Source organism: Rhipicephalus microplus, chromosome 3 (assembly GCF_043290135.1).
Source record: "Rhipicephalus microplus isolate Deutch F79 chromosome 3, USDA_Rmic, whole genome shotgun sequence".
NCBI classification, from domain to species: domain Eukaryota; kingdom Metazoa; phylum Arthropoda; class Arachnida; order Ixodida; family Ixodidae; genus Rhipicephalus; species Rhipicephalus microplus.
The window spans coordinates 26,106,678-26,121,952 of NC_134702.1; the positions used below are offsets into that span (position 1 = coordinate 26,106,678).

Here is a 15,275-nt window from a genome sequence, read left to right on the forward strand (position 1 = left end):
CCCTAACAACGACAAGTCACTGCGTATCAGCGATAATGTGGTGCGATTCTCGAGCAGCGCAGCGTCTATTTCAGCCGAGAAGTGGCGCGGTGCTCAACTCTGTCAAGTGAAGGGTGATAGTTGAGTCGAGGAGCGTCTGTGAATATGGGGGTAAGTTAAGAGTTCACATCCCACCTCTGTGCCTGCGTTGCGAAAACACTCGTATGCTGGAAACACTGTACGCCTGATATGTGTGAACCTAACGAAGATGTTAAACAAAACAAACAATCAATCAGTCCCAGGTAATGGAGTCAGCCACACTGTACGTACTCTCACAGTGATCGACTGTTCACATTTTGCAAATTATGTTTGCTGTTGAGTCAGTCTCTAACCTTTGAAAAAAAAGATAAATGTCGGGATTCTGTCCGAATACGAATCATTCGTTCTTGTGCAGCTGTCTTTGTTTTCGCAGCAGTTGAGAAAAAGAGAATTGAAGTCCACATTCTCTTATAGCGTATGCTTACAGTGCTCGGGTGAAAAACTATGCTCTAACATTTTATGAACATCTAACTTGTATTCGATTCACGTTTAACTTGTTTCACTTCAGCTTTGATTCTAATTGATTTAACCTAGTTATGTTTGGTGTCCTTATGTGCTTGATTAGTACGGACAGTTACTCGCACTGCCTGACTAATTTAATTAATTTCGATTGCAGTCTGCTTCATCTCTTTCGAAGAGCTTTTATTCACACTTGGGTAGGCGCCACACGTCACTTTTGGCGTCATTTTTGTTCGAGCTACTGGCGGAACCAGGGGAACTTTTTTCGAAATGTTTCGGTTATGAATGTGCATGAATACATTAGAACGTGCGCATGAACGCACATAAACTATGGTTATCCCCTCCATTCACAAAAAAGAAGCAAAGCAAAGAAAAAATGTTCTGGCTTTGTCATTAACTGCGTAGATTTTAAACCATTAGCCACACAATGCTTTTCTTGAAAGAGTAAACGACTTAGAAGACATGAACCGCAAGTAGCAAACGACAGCGACAAGATTGCTAGACGGGCTAGAATGATGACCGCTGATCTTCAGGAGGTTGAAGAACGCATGGGGTGACAAGATACGAAATAAAAAAAAAATAAAACACGATGATAGAGCTACGGTGCTTACTCACTCAAGTTGTTACTGAAGGGGGGTGTTTTACATGCATTCGCATAGGTATAAAGTCGGCTTTAAGAGTTTACTGAATAGCGCGAATAAGAAGGGGGGGGGGGCCTGCACGAGTTACAAACGCCGTATTTATCGCATTGCTTGCAACTCGTAAGAGGCCCGTCTCCAGCCTGGTTTATTTTTACAGACAACCATAAGACTTGTTCCTTGATGCAGACGGACCACCGCTGTACAGCACTTTGCGGCGTCTCGGTTTGTGGGCTGCCAGTGGCGTGGCTGGCGCATCAAATCGATTGCGGCTCGCCCCTTCAGGGCGAAACAATAGCGCACAAAATGGAACTGACCGGCTCCCAAGGAGACACCAAAACCGGGTGGAACCCCCTTTGCCACTCGCTCAACGGCGGTTTCGGATTTTCCTCTATCGTGGTGTGAACGATAAGCTGCCGCACTTGCGGTCACGGCAGCGCGCCGCGGCAGCTGGCGCTTTCAACTAACCGCCACGGTCGAACGGTGAATGGTGGTGGTGGTTAGGAGATGAAGGTGCCTAAATTTCTGCAGCCCGGTAGGAAGCACGGCGCAACTCTAGCCATCCTAGCCACGCCTCGGTGAATGAAGCAGTCTTCGGCCTGCCCATTCGTGCCACCACACCACACCTGTTTCTACACGTTCCCTTCTCCCCGCGTCAGGGGCGTCGCGAGATTGTTTTTTTAGCCTAGCCAGGTGACGTTGAGTTTTTTGTTATTGTGGACCAATGAAGTGTCACTGACTCCGGGGGAGCGGGGGTGAAACCTTTTTGATTTGAAGTGCGTGGGTAGATGCAGTAGAACGTCATTTTGTGCTGTGTGCCATGGCGAAAAAAAATTGCGGAGGGAAGGGGGGTCAGGAGTTTGGTGTACCACTTCTTGGCTACGCCACTTCCCCACGTTGCAAGTATATATTCGAGGACAATTAAGGGGTTTGCAGCAGCCCGTGCTTTCATTGCACTTCAGGCGCCGAAAAAAACAAATTAAGTAACTTTCGTAACGGCATTTTCCCATTAGTAGTCTGGCTTCGCTAGTATGTCCCGCTTCGGCATTGGCTCAAGTATGCTCTAACGAAAGCTTCTAGCGGAACATGTGTTTATGAGTAAAAGTCGGACCACACACACCCGTTGTAGCGTTCGGCTTACCGACGCACCGCCGTGCCCTCTCTGCACACACACAGAGAGAGAGAGAGAGATGGCTCGTGGCTACGCGGCGCGGTGCCTCCTCTCTCTCGACAGGGCGAGGACGCGGCGCGCGCGCCAGGAAAGCCAAGCGCTGACGCGCTGCAGCGCGTGAGTGTGGTCAGGCCTTAAGTGTACACTCCTGTCGTTTTTAAAAGGGAACACGCGAACGCGTGGCCTGCGCTCTGCGGCGGCTGCCTACAGCACCATCAACCGATAGCAAAAGGAAACACGTTCGCTTTCAGCGTCATCTGTTGCCGAAAAAAAAAACACTAACGAGTTATGACTGGCAGACAAGCGCTGCTAGATTGCACTTTCTCTCTGCTCACGCTCGCAGTGCGTATTCCGTTGCCAACATATCAAACGTTGTTCGCGACCACAGCGCAAGCTGCCGTATTCGCCCGATATTGCTCGCCGCGTGAGTGATGAAGGAACGTAATCTAGCAGCGCTTGTCTACCGGCCATAGCTAGTTATCTTGCTTGGCCATAGATTACGCGAAAAGCGAACGTGCTTGTCGGTTTATGGTGCTGTAGGCAGCCGCCGCAGAGCGCAGGCCACGCGTTCGCGTGTTCCCTTTCATAAAGAACGACAGTGTACTGAAGCAGTGGTTAAAGGATCCCCGCATAGCAACACACAGGCAGGCTTTTGCATCGAATTGTTGCTCGTGGTACGGGAGCCTCTGATACGGTACGGGAACACTTGTTCCTATAACTGTTTGGACTGCTTCGACTTCATAAAAATGAAAATCAATAAAAATGTGACAGAAAAATTGTCAGAATATCATGCGCACAGCGAATATTTGCTTCTCGTATCTTTTTTTTTAAGTAGAATCGATGGCGCAAACGATCTACTTAAGGCATGTGTCAACTAGCACTATATAGCAACTCTGCTAAGATCCTTGTATCTTTCTTCTCTCTCATTCCCATGATAAAGTCAGCAATGCTCCCTTGCCGATCTCGAGAGCCAACATGCCTATTTCGGCTAATAGTATCCGCAGCAACCCAAGTTTTCTGTCGCCATCATGTGATGCTGAATACGGGGAAAAGGGTAGGGGGTTGGGCAATTGGAAATAATACTCAAATTGTAGAAAGAAAAAAGGAAAGAAAGACAGAAAGGAAAAAAGAAAGATGAGATAAAGAGCGATAGATAAAGAGAAGGTGTCAGTCAAACCTCTTCACTTGGCTATTCTGTGCTCGGGTAAAGGCAAGAAAACACAAACTACAAGAAATAATCCAACATAACTCTTTCAAATAAGGAACAGTTATAGGAAATCTTTATTGAAATAATCTGGTGGCTTCATACGGTCTGACGCTGAAGTTTTCTGCTCTAATATCCTCGCCTCTGCATGCTCCTCTTCGTAGCCACTAACAAGACTAAACAGCGAGAAACAAAGAAACACTTCGTGCCCTCTGATCAAACACTCCGGCTTCAGGAACCGGGGGCGGCCCGCGACGGGTCGCGGTCCCAGCCATCCGGTACACCGAAGAAGGATCGCTGATCAAAAACACCGCGACTTCCGAAACGCGTATATAAAAGCTCGTAAAAGCATGTATATAAAATCTCTCTCCGCGCGCCCACACGCACACTGCTATAGCAGTGTACGAGGCCTTCTCTGTCGTCTAGCTAGGCCCTTCCTGGTCCGGATGGCAACTGTTCGATCGTTTATTCTGTCCCGCAGCGGGGTTGACTGATCCGGTTCGTTCGGCATGCACTTTGCATCACCTCCTCCAACGTGAATCCGACCCTCCTCACTCTCTTCCTGTCTCTCCCTTCGTGTGTGTGTCCCCACACCGGCGACCACCTTTGGCTTCGAGACTCTGCAGGACATCTCACCTCTTCTTCTTTGCCGCCGTGTCGAACGGGCTCTTGTTCTTCGAGCACTTGGCGGCAGGGAAAAAGAAACGGGCCGCGCGGGTCCCACGCTGCGCGGCGTGGTCACTGCGGCGAACGCCTTTATATTTTTGTTTTTCGAACAGAGCTATATACAGGGCGGCGCTTTTTGTGAAAAAGCAACGGCCCAAAAACTAAAGAGGAAGAAGAAGATTGCGTCCCGATAGGATGAAGAAACCCAAGAAGAAGTCGGGGACCTCGCTGCGTGATTCCGCGGTGGTATAAAGAGGCCGACCCGAAGTTATAGGAGCGGTCCGCGACCAACCGCACCGCCGCCAACGAACCACTATAGTATATACGGGCCGCGTGGGGCAGACAAGAAGTTTTAAAACGGAAGAGGCTCGAGGGGTGGCGCGATTCGCGCAAAAAAGCGCCAACGGGAGGTGTTTTTTTGTGTGTTTTTTGTTTCTCGGCGAGCTGATGCATGCATCGTGGAATACGCGCTATAGCGTAGAGGATCTCTTTTGGAGGAATATCTTATAGCACCAGGCTGGCGGTGAAGGTGTGTGTCGTTCATCAAGCAGCTCGGTCGCGTCTCCGGCGAGTTGTGTGTTGCTGGCCGGATCGAGGTGCTGTGGCGCGACCTTGCCCCGTGCGCGCCTAGTGTAGCGGGTGGCATTAAAGGAGTTGTATAAAAGTGAAGAGCGGAGAACAGAAAACGGCAAAGGAAAGAAAAGAACCAAGAAGAACTCCGCAGTGTCTACTCAGTCCCCACCTCCTCTTTTTTTTTTTTTCATTCCGAGGTCGTTGACGTCCAGTACGTTTTTCCGGAAGAAGCTTGCGCCATTCATGAACACCTCGATCGGCTCGAATGTCTTCTTTTGTTAAAGTTTTTAAAGACGATAGTCTTTCTTGAAGACCTTCGACGGAAAAATTTTTGTCTGTGTGTGCCTGCCAGCCTGGCTGTCTGTCTCATAGAGTTTCCCAAAATTAACTAGAGGGCACTGTGGCGCTGCGATCGTTCAGCGACCATGGGAATGATGGGTAGTACACACATTTTCCTAGTCTTCGTACTTTCGATTGGCGAATCGTACTTGCGGCTTTGTTTATTGCTGGTTACGGTTTTGTTTTGAAAGAAAGAACAAAGCCTTTTGAACTTAGGTACTTGATTCGAAATAGTAAGCTTAAAAGAATAAGGTTGTGAAGCGCAAACGGTGAACATTTGCTAATTTATGTTTTCGTGAAAAAACAGCTCCAAGCCACACGAACACACACGGAGCCAGAAGCTGGCCAGAAGTACGAAAATTACACAAATGTGTGTACTACCCGTCATTCCCAAGCTCGCTGAAGCGCCGTGTGTTGCAACTTCCATAGACACTAGCGCCAGAGTTCCCTCTAGTAAGTATTGTGGGAAACCCTATGGTCCGTCCGTCCATACGTCCGTCCGTCCTAATGATACCTCAAACGGCACCAAACGGTCAACCCCATCCGCAGCGCCCACGTTAGTGGTGTTAGCGTTCATCGTTGTGTGATTGCCAATTAAAGAAGCAAATATTGCGCATATCTGAGGCGCCACAACAACACGTCTATGTTTTGTATGTCTGCCTTTATACTAGAAGATGCACAAACAAGTAACTCTAAGGACTGAAGCGTTTAACGCGTCGCGCTGACAGTGCAACGCGATGCTCAAGAAGGTGTTTCCAACGCTTTGCTACGACGGCACGGTGGTGGCACCTGCCCGTCGCTTTGCATTCTACACCTTATCACCTCCGTGACAGGTGGGCATCTTTCTCCGCGGTCGCGCACGCCTTCGTTTTCGAAGATAACTGCCAGATGGCGCTCGTGCCTAACGTGCCTAGATGCGCTTGTTTGCCTCCGTTACACGCTCGAGGCACTCTAACGCAGCGCCTTCAGAATACCATTCACCGATTTTCTTGCGCAGAACATCAAATAAACGTTTTGTTCGCTCTCTCCAGACGCAAGACTATCGTCCTTCGACGACATTTACAGTGTAACATGAAGATTCAGGCCATTTTTTTTTTTGCTCATCTGTAGACGCTTCGTCGATTCGTGAGTGCGCAAACCTGTACTGGGCACCAGAGCATTGACCTGATAGTAATGACGACGCCATTCTGTCGGCAAACCTTATTAAATATGAGAGAATCAGTATGAATGAGAAAACGGTGCACTGCGGGAGCTTCACTGGTGGTGGTTGGTAGTTATGCTGTGTACAAGCAGCCGACGTTAACCTCTCGAAAAGTTAATTAGAGCGCGAAAACTTGACACGTACACTCACACACGCACACACCCATGCATCAAACACACAGCGCTCACTTCCAACTGATTTATTCATATCTAGAAGGCTTGAATATATACAGGACACATTGTGCGCACACACACCGAAAAGGCCAAACAGCATACATTATCAAAACGTACAGTTAATCAATGTCATAGCCTTAGAGCGATAAACTGAAGTTCGCTTGATAACAACGAAATTGAAGGGGCGCTTACACAGTGATCTTTATTTTTTCAGTGTGCGTGTGTGAGTGTACGTGTCAAGTTTTCGCGCTCTAATTAACTTTTCGAAATGCTCTACCAACTAGCCCAACAACAAGTTCTCTTAGAAGTTGACCTCGCACGCGTGGCGAGATCTTATAGAAGAGAAAACAAATTCTCGCAAGACAGATCTGATAATCACAAGAAAAAGGAGAAAAAAATGTCGGACAAAATATCAGATAATCGCGTGAAAGGATCAAAGGAACAATAAGAGCTAGCATACAGAAGCTATTTTGAAAAAAAAATCAGGCCAGTATAAAGGACAAAAGAATGCATGACTCAGGAAATTATCGGAGGAGATAACAGTGAAGATTACCCATATTAACAAAAACTAATGACACGTCAACCGTCTGCGACTCTGCACGAAGAAGGGTTAACTTGTCTTGGACTTGTGTGAAGGAAATGTCACAGTTCAGCAATCAGTTTATGTTTATCTGGGTCTTCCTCACTATTCTCACCAATTTGTCCATTTTGCCGAGTGATGTATTAAGCAAAAGATAAACTCAAAAGAAACACGCGAATTCCTTCACCGCAGCAGTTAGTACATCTCTCACTTCGGCTGGCACACGCAGGCTTGGGTCCTTCTCCACCCCGTCCCCGTTTCGTTGAAAAGTAGCGGTGTAATATGCTCTGTATTGTTTCAAATTCGGGCCCAGCGGGTCTCAGTTTAATAGCGGGCCCCCGTCCTAGGACCCATCGTCGAACAAGTCAGATGAGGCGCTCGTAAAGACGACAACAGTTTATTTACATGGTTAGTAACTGAGGATTCGAAAGGAGAACGTGAAGTCAAAAACTGTACAGGAGAACTGTGGAACTGGGGAACTTCTGAACTGTAGAACAAAAAATACGCAAAAGTCATCCGCTTATATAGCGCCGCGTGGCCAACATTGTCCCCGGCTTCAGCCAATACGACGCTCCATGGTCTGGGTGATCCACACATGAATGCGGGGAAGGACACCACACAATGCATGTGGAGAGGGCACAGTCTACACGATGCCCAAATAAGGTCACAAACGCACTGCACCAACGTTTCGCACACGTCACCATCCTACCGCTGAGGAAGGGCTCCTTGCCACCCCTACCCTTGCTGCCGGACTGCTGTTCGTGCTAATGACTACCGTGCCACTGCCCACTTAACCTTTTCTCTTCTTTCCACTTTCCTCCCTTTTCCCTTCCCCGCAGGCACTGCGCCGTGCTCCCGACCGGGCTGCAGAAATTAGGTGCCTTTTCTCATTTTCTAACCACTACCACCACCACGTCACCAAGATTTCGCGCACGTCCGATGATCTGGCAGTTGGGTGAGGTTCGGAAAACCGGCTGCCAGCACACGTGTCAAACTTGCCTGACTGCGTTTGGGTAGGACAATGTATTGGTGTGCCAGCATATCGTCAAAATATGCCACTCCATTCAGCCGATCCTGTGGAGAAAAGGGCGAAGGAGGAGTAGTCAACTAGTCCCTCGTTGTCATGGAGGGCTCTCCCAAGGGCTGCAGCAGATAGTGCATTATCCTTTCCTTCAACCACACATTCCATTCCTGGTTGTTTGCTAGAAGCTTAGCCGCGAATATCCGGGGCTCCGCTTCTCCTCGCAAGGTGCAGCCACAACCAGTTTGGTTTTAGCCTTCAGCCCAAACTGCAAATACCACGTGAGTTCCGATCTTTTCAGATCCTTGGTGACCTCGAAAATGGCCCCGCTGCCTCCTTGTTTGCGTCGAAAACCTTGCTCACGGCAAACACAATGGCCTTTCTTGAGTCGAGCTCACAATGGCCTTTCTTGGCTCGTGCGTTTGCTCTGCGCGAACCAGTCCCGAACCCCTCGTTCAGGTTTTGCCTAGAGGAAATCAACCCGTCTAGATGGCACACCCTGGCTTGGAATGCGTCGAAATATTTTCGTTCAGTTCACAACGGCCGAAAGACTTCAATATGGATCACGGTCCTAACAGTAGACAGTACCTTCACGTCAAGTGTCACGATTATTGGATTTGCCAGTGTATACCACATACAAGCGCAGCTATACATTGTACACATACTCGAGTAGTTTAGCCAGAACTTGGAGATGCGAACAAGAGATTTTTAAAACTTTCTAGAAATTTTCAAGTGCTGGCTGTCCTACAGTAATTGAATCCAGCGCATTCCGTTCTCCTATTACGCAAGAAAAATTTAAAAACAGAGGTGGTTTGTTGCTGCAAAAGTGTTGTTGTTGCAGAAACATTATTTGTACATTTGGTGGTGTTTTTGGAACCCCATTCCGTTTTGTTTTCTTTTTAATGGCAAAGGCTGAGCATTCTTTTAAAGTGGCATTTCAACAACTTGTAAACAAAATGGCTGATCCCACGTACAGTGGGGATCGCCCATATGCGAAGCACGAATGAGGAAGGTCGATATGCCACTTTAAAATCACCACAACGTAACGAAGCTAACAGACGTATACAGTAAACACAAGCAGAAATGTTCTGCGCTCTCGCGCATCTAGATGAGGTGCAAGTATGTTGTTTAAAGTCGTGTAGCGAGGGCACCACTAACGTTTGCAATACCACTACCAGCAGTGGTAGGCATATAAATTATGCTGTACATGACTTCCATGTCATGATTATTATGTTTGTGTCTAGCACTTGTGTTCGTTGTCCATTCAGGTCACGGAATACCGAATTTGGTATACGTGAAGTTAGCAAAACGGCCGTGAGCGCGCTACGACTCATAGAATGTAGTCATCCTTTTACATGACACGCATGTCAGCATTATCATGTTTGAACCAGTCATATTCCTTTAGAGTCCGTTCGCGTCACGTGACACCAAATTTGATATATGTGAAGTTATCGAAACGGCCGCTAGAGCATCACGAGCGTGTCGTGTAGTCATGTTCTTACATGAAACGCATGTCATGATTATCATGTTTGAACCAGTCATATACCTTCGTCATTGATTCACGTCACATGCCCCGCCACGGTGGTCTAGTGGCCAAGGTACTCGGCTGCTGACCCGCAGGTCGCAGGATCGAATCCCGGCTGCGGCGGCTGCATTTCCGATGGAGGCGGAAATGTTGTAGGCCCATGTACTCAGATTTGGGTGCACGTTAAAGAACCCCAGGTGGTCGAAATTTCCGGAGCCCTCCAGTACGGCGTTTCTCATAATCATATGGTGGTTTTGGGACGTTAAACCCCACATATCAATCAATTGATTCACGTCACGTAGTTTGAAATTTTGTACATGGGAAGCTAGCGAATTGACCACGAGCGCACCATGAGTGCGGCGTGTAGTCATGACTTGCATGAAGAGGAATTGGAGGGAAAGGAAAGGCAGGGATGTTAACCAGTCTGGAGCGAGCGGTATGATACCCTACACTGGGGATAGGAATGAGGGAGTTTGAAAGATGGAAAAAGAGAGAGGGGGGAGCGCCTTCACACGCGATGAGCTCACAAATTGCTGATAACTCGGAACATGTTGACGCGCATTAACTGACGAAAATTCGAAAAGACGCGGTTTTAGTCCACTGGAGTTGCACTGAATGATGTATGCTTGACATGCGTGTCATGATTACCACGCTATAGCCTGCCACTTATGTTCTCCATGCAGTCATGTCGTACTATAGCAGTTTTGCAATAGGTCATGTGAACGAAACCAACCGCAAGAGCAGCAAGACATTGACATGTTAATTATGACAATAATAACGTACATATCCTGATTTTCGTGTTATGACTATTTACTTACGCTCGTCATACAGTTATGGTATTTCATACGAATTTCGGTATAAATACCATAACCGAAACGGTCGGGAGTGCTGAAAGTCGTAGGCTGACGACAGACAGACAGACACATAGATAGATAGATCGATAGATAGATACATAGATGGATCGATAGATAGATACATAGATAGATCGATAGATAGATACGTACATACGTACGTACATACGTACATACATACGTACATACGTACATACATACGTACATAGATAGATAGATACGTACATAGATAGATAGATACGTAGATAGATAGATAGATACGTAGATAGATAGATAGATAGATGGATAGATAGATAGATAGATAGATATATACGTAGATAGATAGATAGATAGATAGATAGATAGATAGATAGATAGATAGATAGATAGATAGATAGATAGATAGATAGATAGATAGATAGATAGATAGATAGATAGATAGATAGGCTCAAAGTCGCCGAAGTTCGCTAAGAAATGATTCGCATTTAAAAACTTCAACAGTTGTATTTTTGCTCTGTCGCGGTGCGTAGGTAGCTCTGCTCCGCGCAGAAGCTCAAATGGAAGAATTCGTTCGCTTAAAGCTGTTAAAGGTGTTTTGTACCCTTTGCACGGCACCACGTATGTAACACCACATGTCGGGCCCGTTTAATATAGCATATATGTCCTAACTTGCGAACTTAGCACAAGGACACATCTCCACTGTTTTTATAAGCATTCGCATCAGCTTCCAGTTGTAGAATAAGTTGGCGTGGTCCCCATAGACGATATTATATTGCGACTCTTGTGCGCCAATATGTCGGCCGTTCAAAGAAATGATTTGTCTGTTCTGTGCATCGTGACGTTAGATTACAAACGCCTTGGAACGTCAGACACACCCTAAGAGCTCTTTTCATGTGAATGACCGTACATAGCACATTTAGTTTAATTGTTAAAGACGCGAACTTTTAACAGTGCAAGATGGCGGCATGCATATGCTTCCGGAAGATAGTCTACAAAATCTCGCAACATATATGCTGACATTACGTTTTTGTACAAACGAAGTGAAGAGCACCTCAGTAATCTCATAAGTACGAATATGACTATGCAGATAACCGAAATTCGATATCGCGACATTCAAAATTGAGAAATCGTACGAGTATACTACAAGATAGATAGGTAGATAGATAGATAGATAGATAGATAGATAGATAAATAGAGAGAGAGAGAGAGAGAAATAACAAAATAACGGTGTTCTTGAATTCAATATAAAAATCGTCTCCAGATGTATCACACGCAAGATAGCCCGCGCCACCGACACAGCTCCACCGAAAGCCTACTGCTCTGCACAGCTTACTTACTCCTCATCCCCATCGGATCACCTGTTCCCTCCCTTCTGGAGTCGCGCGCGCTTTTCTTCCTTTCCTTCTTTTCGTTATTTCTTTTCCCTCGCGCGCGGGCCAGCCGTCGCGCCTTTTGAGCTAGAAGGACACCGCCGACACTGCACACGGCGAAACACAAGAACGCTTTAAGAAAACCAACACAGTGGGAAGATCCCTCCTCCAGCGTCGCGTCGGTCGGTGGGCTGCGCGTCAACGTCACCTCCGCGAGCGGCGCTGCACAGCGTGACGTCACACACGGTGCTCGTGACGTCACGAAAGCGCGCGCGCCGCACACACACACAACGTCGTTCGACGCGCGCGCCCGTCGGCCTCTAGTTGATGTCGAGAGCGTCGCTAGACGCGCGCGCGCGTATCTCTCCTCGCCCGTCGGTCGGTGGAGTATTTTTTGTTTCTTTCCAAGCGCTCCTCGCTCGTTCATCGCAAGCCGTGCAACAAGGATTATCGTGAAGTCGCCGCTGCGGCGTACGGGACTGCAGAGAAGAAGACCTTCGCTGCGCTAATAAGTGATGATGATGCCTCCGGCGATGCGTGCGTTCGTTCTGCTCTTGCTGGTGTTCTTGTCCGGTGCGGTCGGAGTTGCGGTCGCTGCTAGACGCCGCGGCGGCGGCGGCAAGCCGCCCATCGTCGAAGAGGCCACACGGAGGAAGCTCAACAGACAAACACGTGAGTTCTTTTTATCAGACGGGCGCTGTAATAGACATACACGCGAGTCTTTTTGATCCGCCGACACGACCACGGCGCTCTTCATATTGCTCTGTCGTTCTGTCTATCGCCTTCACAATCCACGTGTGCGCGAACGACGCGTTCTCCTTAAAAAAAAAAAAAAGCGGGAAAAGAGGAAAACGACGCGCACGTGGGATGCATTTTTTTTTTTACTCGCGTCGCATCAACCGCGGCACCGTGCCGGGCGTAACTTGGCGTGCTTTGACGCAGGAGGTGTTCGGGTTGTTTATACGTTCCTCATTGTAGTTTTATTTCTCTATAAGGTTGAAAGAGAGGATCCCTCTGAAATATAACGGAGCATGGGCGATATTGACACCTGTTTGCCGAGTTAGCGCTGATCGATATAGAGCAACTCTTGATAGCACAAAGCACGCCGATTAAGTTCGATTCCATAATTTGTGACAGTCAGAAATCAACTTATAGGAATGTAGCATTACATTCTTGTAAAGAAGAGTGCTGATGATGATTTTTTGCCAATATATGCGTGAGTTCATCTACATAAACTGTTGCGTCTTGGCGTTACGTGGCCCGAGTGAACAAGGGTCGGTGCTGGGCCCCGAAAAGTCATCGGAACAAGCTGATGAAAGAAGAGATTTACATAATTCAGTACTTGAAGAGCAGAGGCGGCGCTTTTAGGTGCGCCTGTTTAAATGACAAAGTTTACGTTCTCTCCGCGTGGTGATCGGAATTCCAGCAATGCTGGAGCTCTGGCAGAGCCAGGATGGTGTAGGTAGTGGCTTTGAGGAATGAAAAAAAAAGCGCTAATTTCTGCAACCCTATAGAGAGCACGACTACGCGCCTCATAATGAAAAACACCAACCTATAGTCCCCCCCCCCCCTTTCCTTTTCTCGGTGCGCTTCAAAAGTCATTGCTCAGTCGATGACGTAGAGTTATATACCACTGACATGCGAGCAAAAGTACAGTACCTTGCAGTAAACCCCTTTGCTGTTGATCTGAATGACTTCACAGAAAGAACTTTAGCCGCTGACTCACGGCACCACACTCAATTCTTTATGCGGCTTTAAATCTGGTTTTCGAGATGGACAAGCATATTTGCAACAGCTCCAGAGGGGATTACGACCCCACTCAGGAACCTTCGTTGAAAGGCTGCATTAGTGAGTTGGTCACGCTGTATGCGAGCTTACGAGCCTGACGATCGAAGTGCAGATGGGGGTCCTTTTTGAGAAGCAGATGAGAGAAATTTTCGAGGAGGGAGATGCTTCTCTGTGATGGGTCACTGCGCAAGAACGCCTTCCCGGATGATATCAATGGGAACAGACAATGATGCCAAGCATTACGCGTCCAAGCATCAAACGCGTTATTCGATTGTTGCTGTTTCGGTGCCTGCCAGCGGTACGTTATCGTTTCGGTCACTTTGTATTTTTCACGTTTACATTACAATTACTACAATAGAATTCGCTGCACTTTCCTTGGCATCATTGTCTGTTATATGTGGGGTTTAACGTCCCAGAACAACCATATGATTATGAGAGACGCCGTAGTGGACGGCTCCGGAAATTTAGACCACCTGAGGTTCTCTGACGTGCACCCAAATCTGAGCACACGGACCTACAGCATTTTCGCCTCCATCCAAAATGCAGCCGCCGCAGCCGCAATTCGATCCCACGACTTGCGGGTCAGCAGCTGAGTACCTTAGCCACTAGACCACCCCGGCGGGGCTCATTGTCTGTTTTCATTATTATTGTGTGTAACAAAACGAAGAACGAGCCATAAAATTTAGGCTTCTTTACTTTTCAGCATAAGTGACTTTTGAATGGAAAAGGAAAAAATAGGCGCAGTTCCGTTACTGCCTCTCTCAATGGGGGGGGGGGGGGGGTACCTCCACAGTTCTTCGCAGGGGATGGGGTAAGAAGGGATCAAGAAGGATAGGGAGGGATTAAAGTTAGAGGTAGAGAGAGAAGCAAGGACAGCCACGTACGGAAGTGAGGAGAAGTGAGGAAAGATGGACACGGTCGCAAAAAGTCTGAGGATGGGGCACCAGTCGGCAAGACCTCTTGTCGGCGTCAGGAGATGGCGTAGGGCGAGCCAGTCGGCCACAGCCGCACTGACGTCGGAGATCGCGGGGGCACAACCGGTCGACACAAAATCCAGCGAGCGAGTCGGATGTAACTTCTAACGGACATCAGGGTGTCCGTTTCAATTTCGGGGCTTTAAAAGCTGGCATCTGACGGCCCGTTTTGGTGGGATTGGAGGGACTATTAGAGCTGTACACGTTGGAAGCACTTGCATGGGATAAGCCAGAACAACGATGATGCCCATAGCACTGAATCACCACAGGTGCGCTGTGCTATCGTTCCTCCACTCCCACTCCGGGAATGTTTCCAGTCGCTGACGAGTGAGCGAGAGGCGAGTGACGTCGTGGCAGGCGAGGTGATGACGTAGATGCACGCGTAACTATGCATACACGATAGATGTTCACGTTACGTCAGAGACGGGATGTCTCCTTTGGGTACCTATTCATGACGGCCACCGTTAACGTTTTAGAGTGTCAGTGCAGGAAAGAACACACAGCCGTTCTGTTCCGCGTTCTTTTGTGCTCCTCCCACCTTTCTCTCCTCACCAGGGGTGCCCAGCCTGGGTGAATACAAAGGAGCACGAGTGGACACCAGCACTAATCTGATACAAGTTTCTTGATTCGTACGTTCGAGTAAGAAAGAGTTCATGTACCGTCTCAACAAGCCGATACCCCATGA

General features: G+C 47.8%; 1 protein-coding gene across 1 annotated transcript in view; it reads left to right on the forward strand.

Moving 5' to 3' along the window:
- Nucleotides 1–12,118: 12,118 nt before the first annotated feature.
- The window catches only part of sog (chordin short gastrulation), a 308,185-nt gene continuing 305,028 nt past the window's right edge, over nucleotides 12,119–15,275 (forward strand). The window contains exon 1 of the mRNA XM_075889131.1: nucleotides 12,119–12,500. Coding sequence (XP_075745246.1) covers nucleotides 12,344–12,500 — 157 coding nt within the window. The 5' untranslated portion in view covers nucleotides 12,119–12,343. The remainder of the gene's footprint in view (nucleotides 12,501–15,275) is intronic.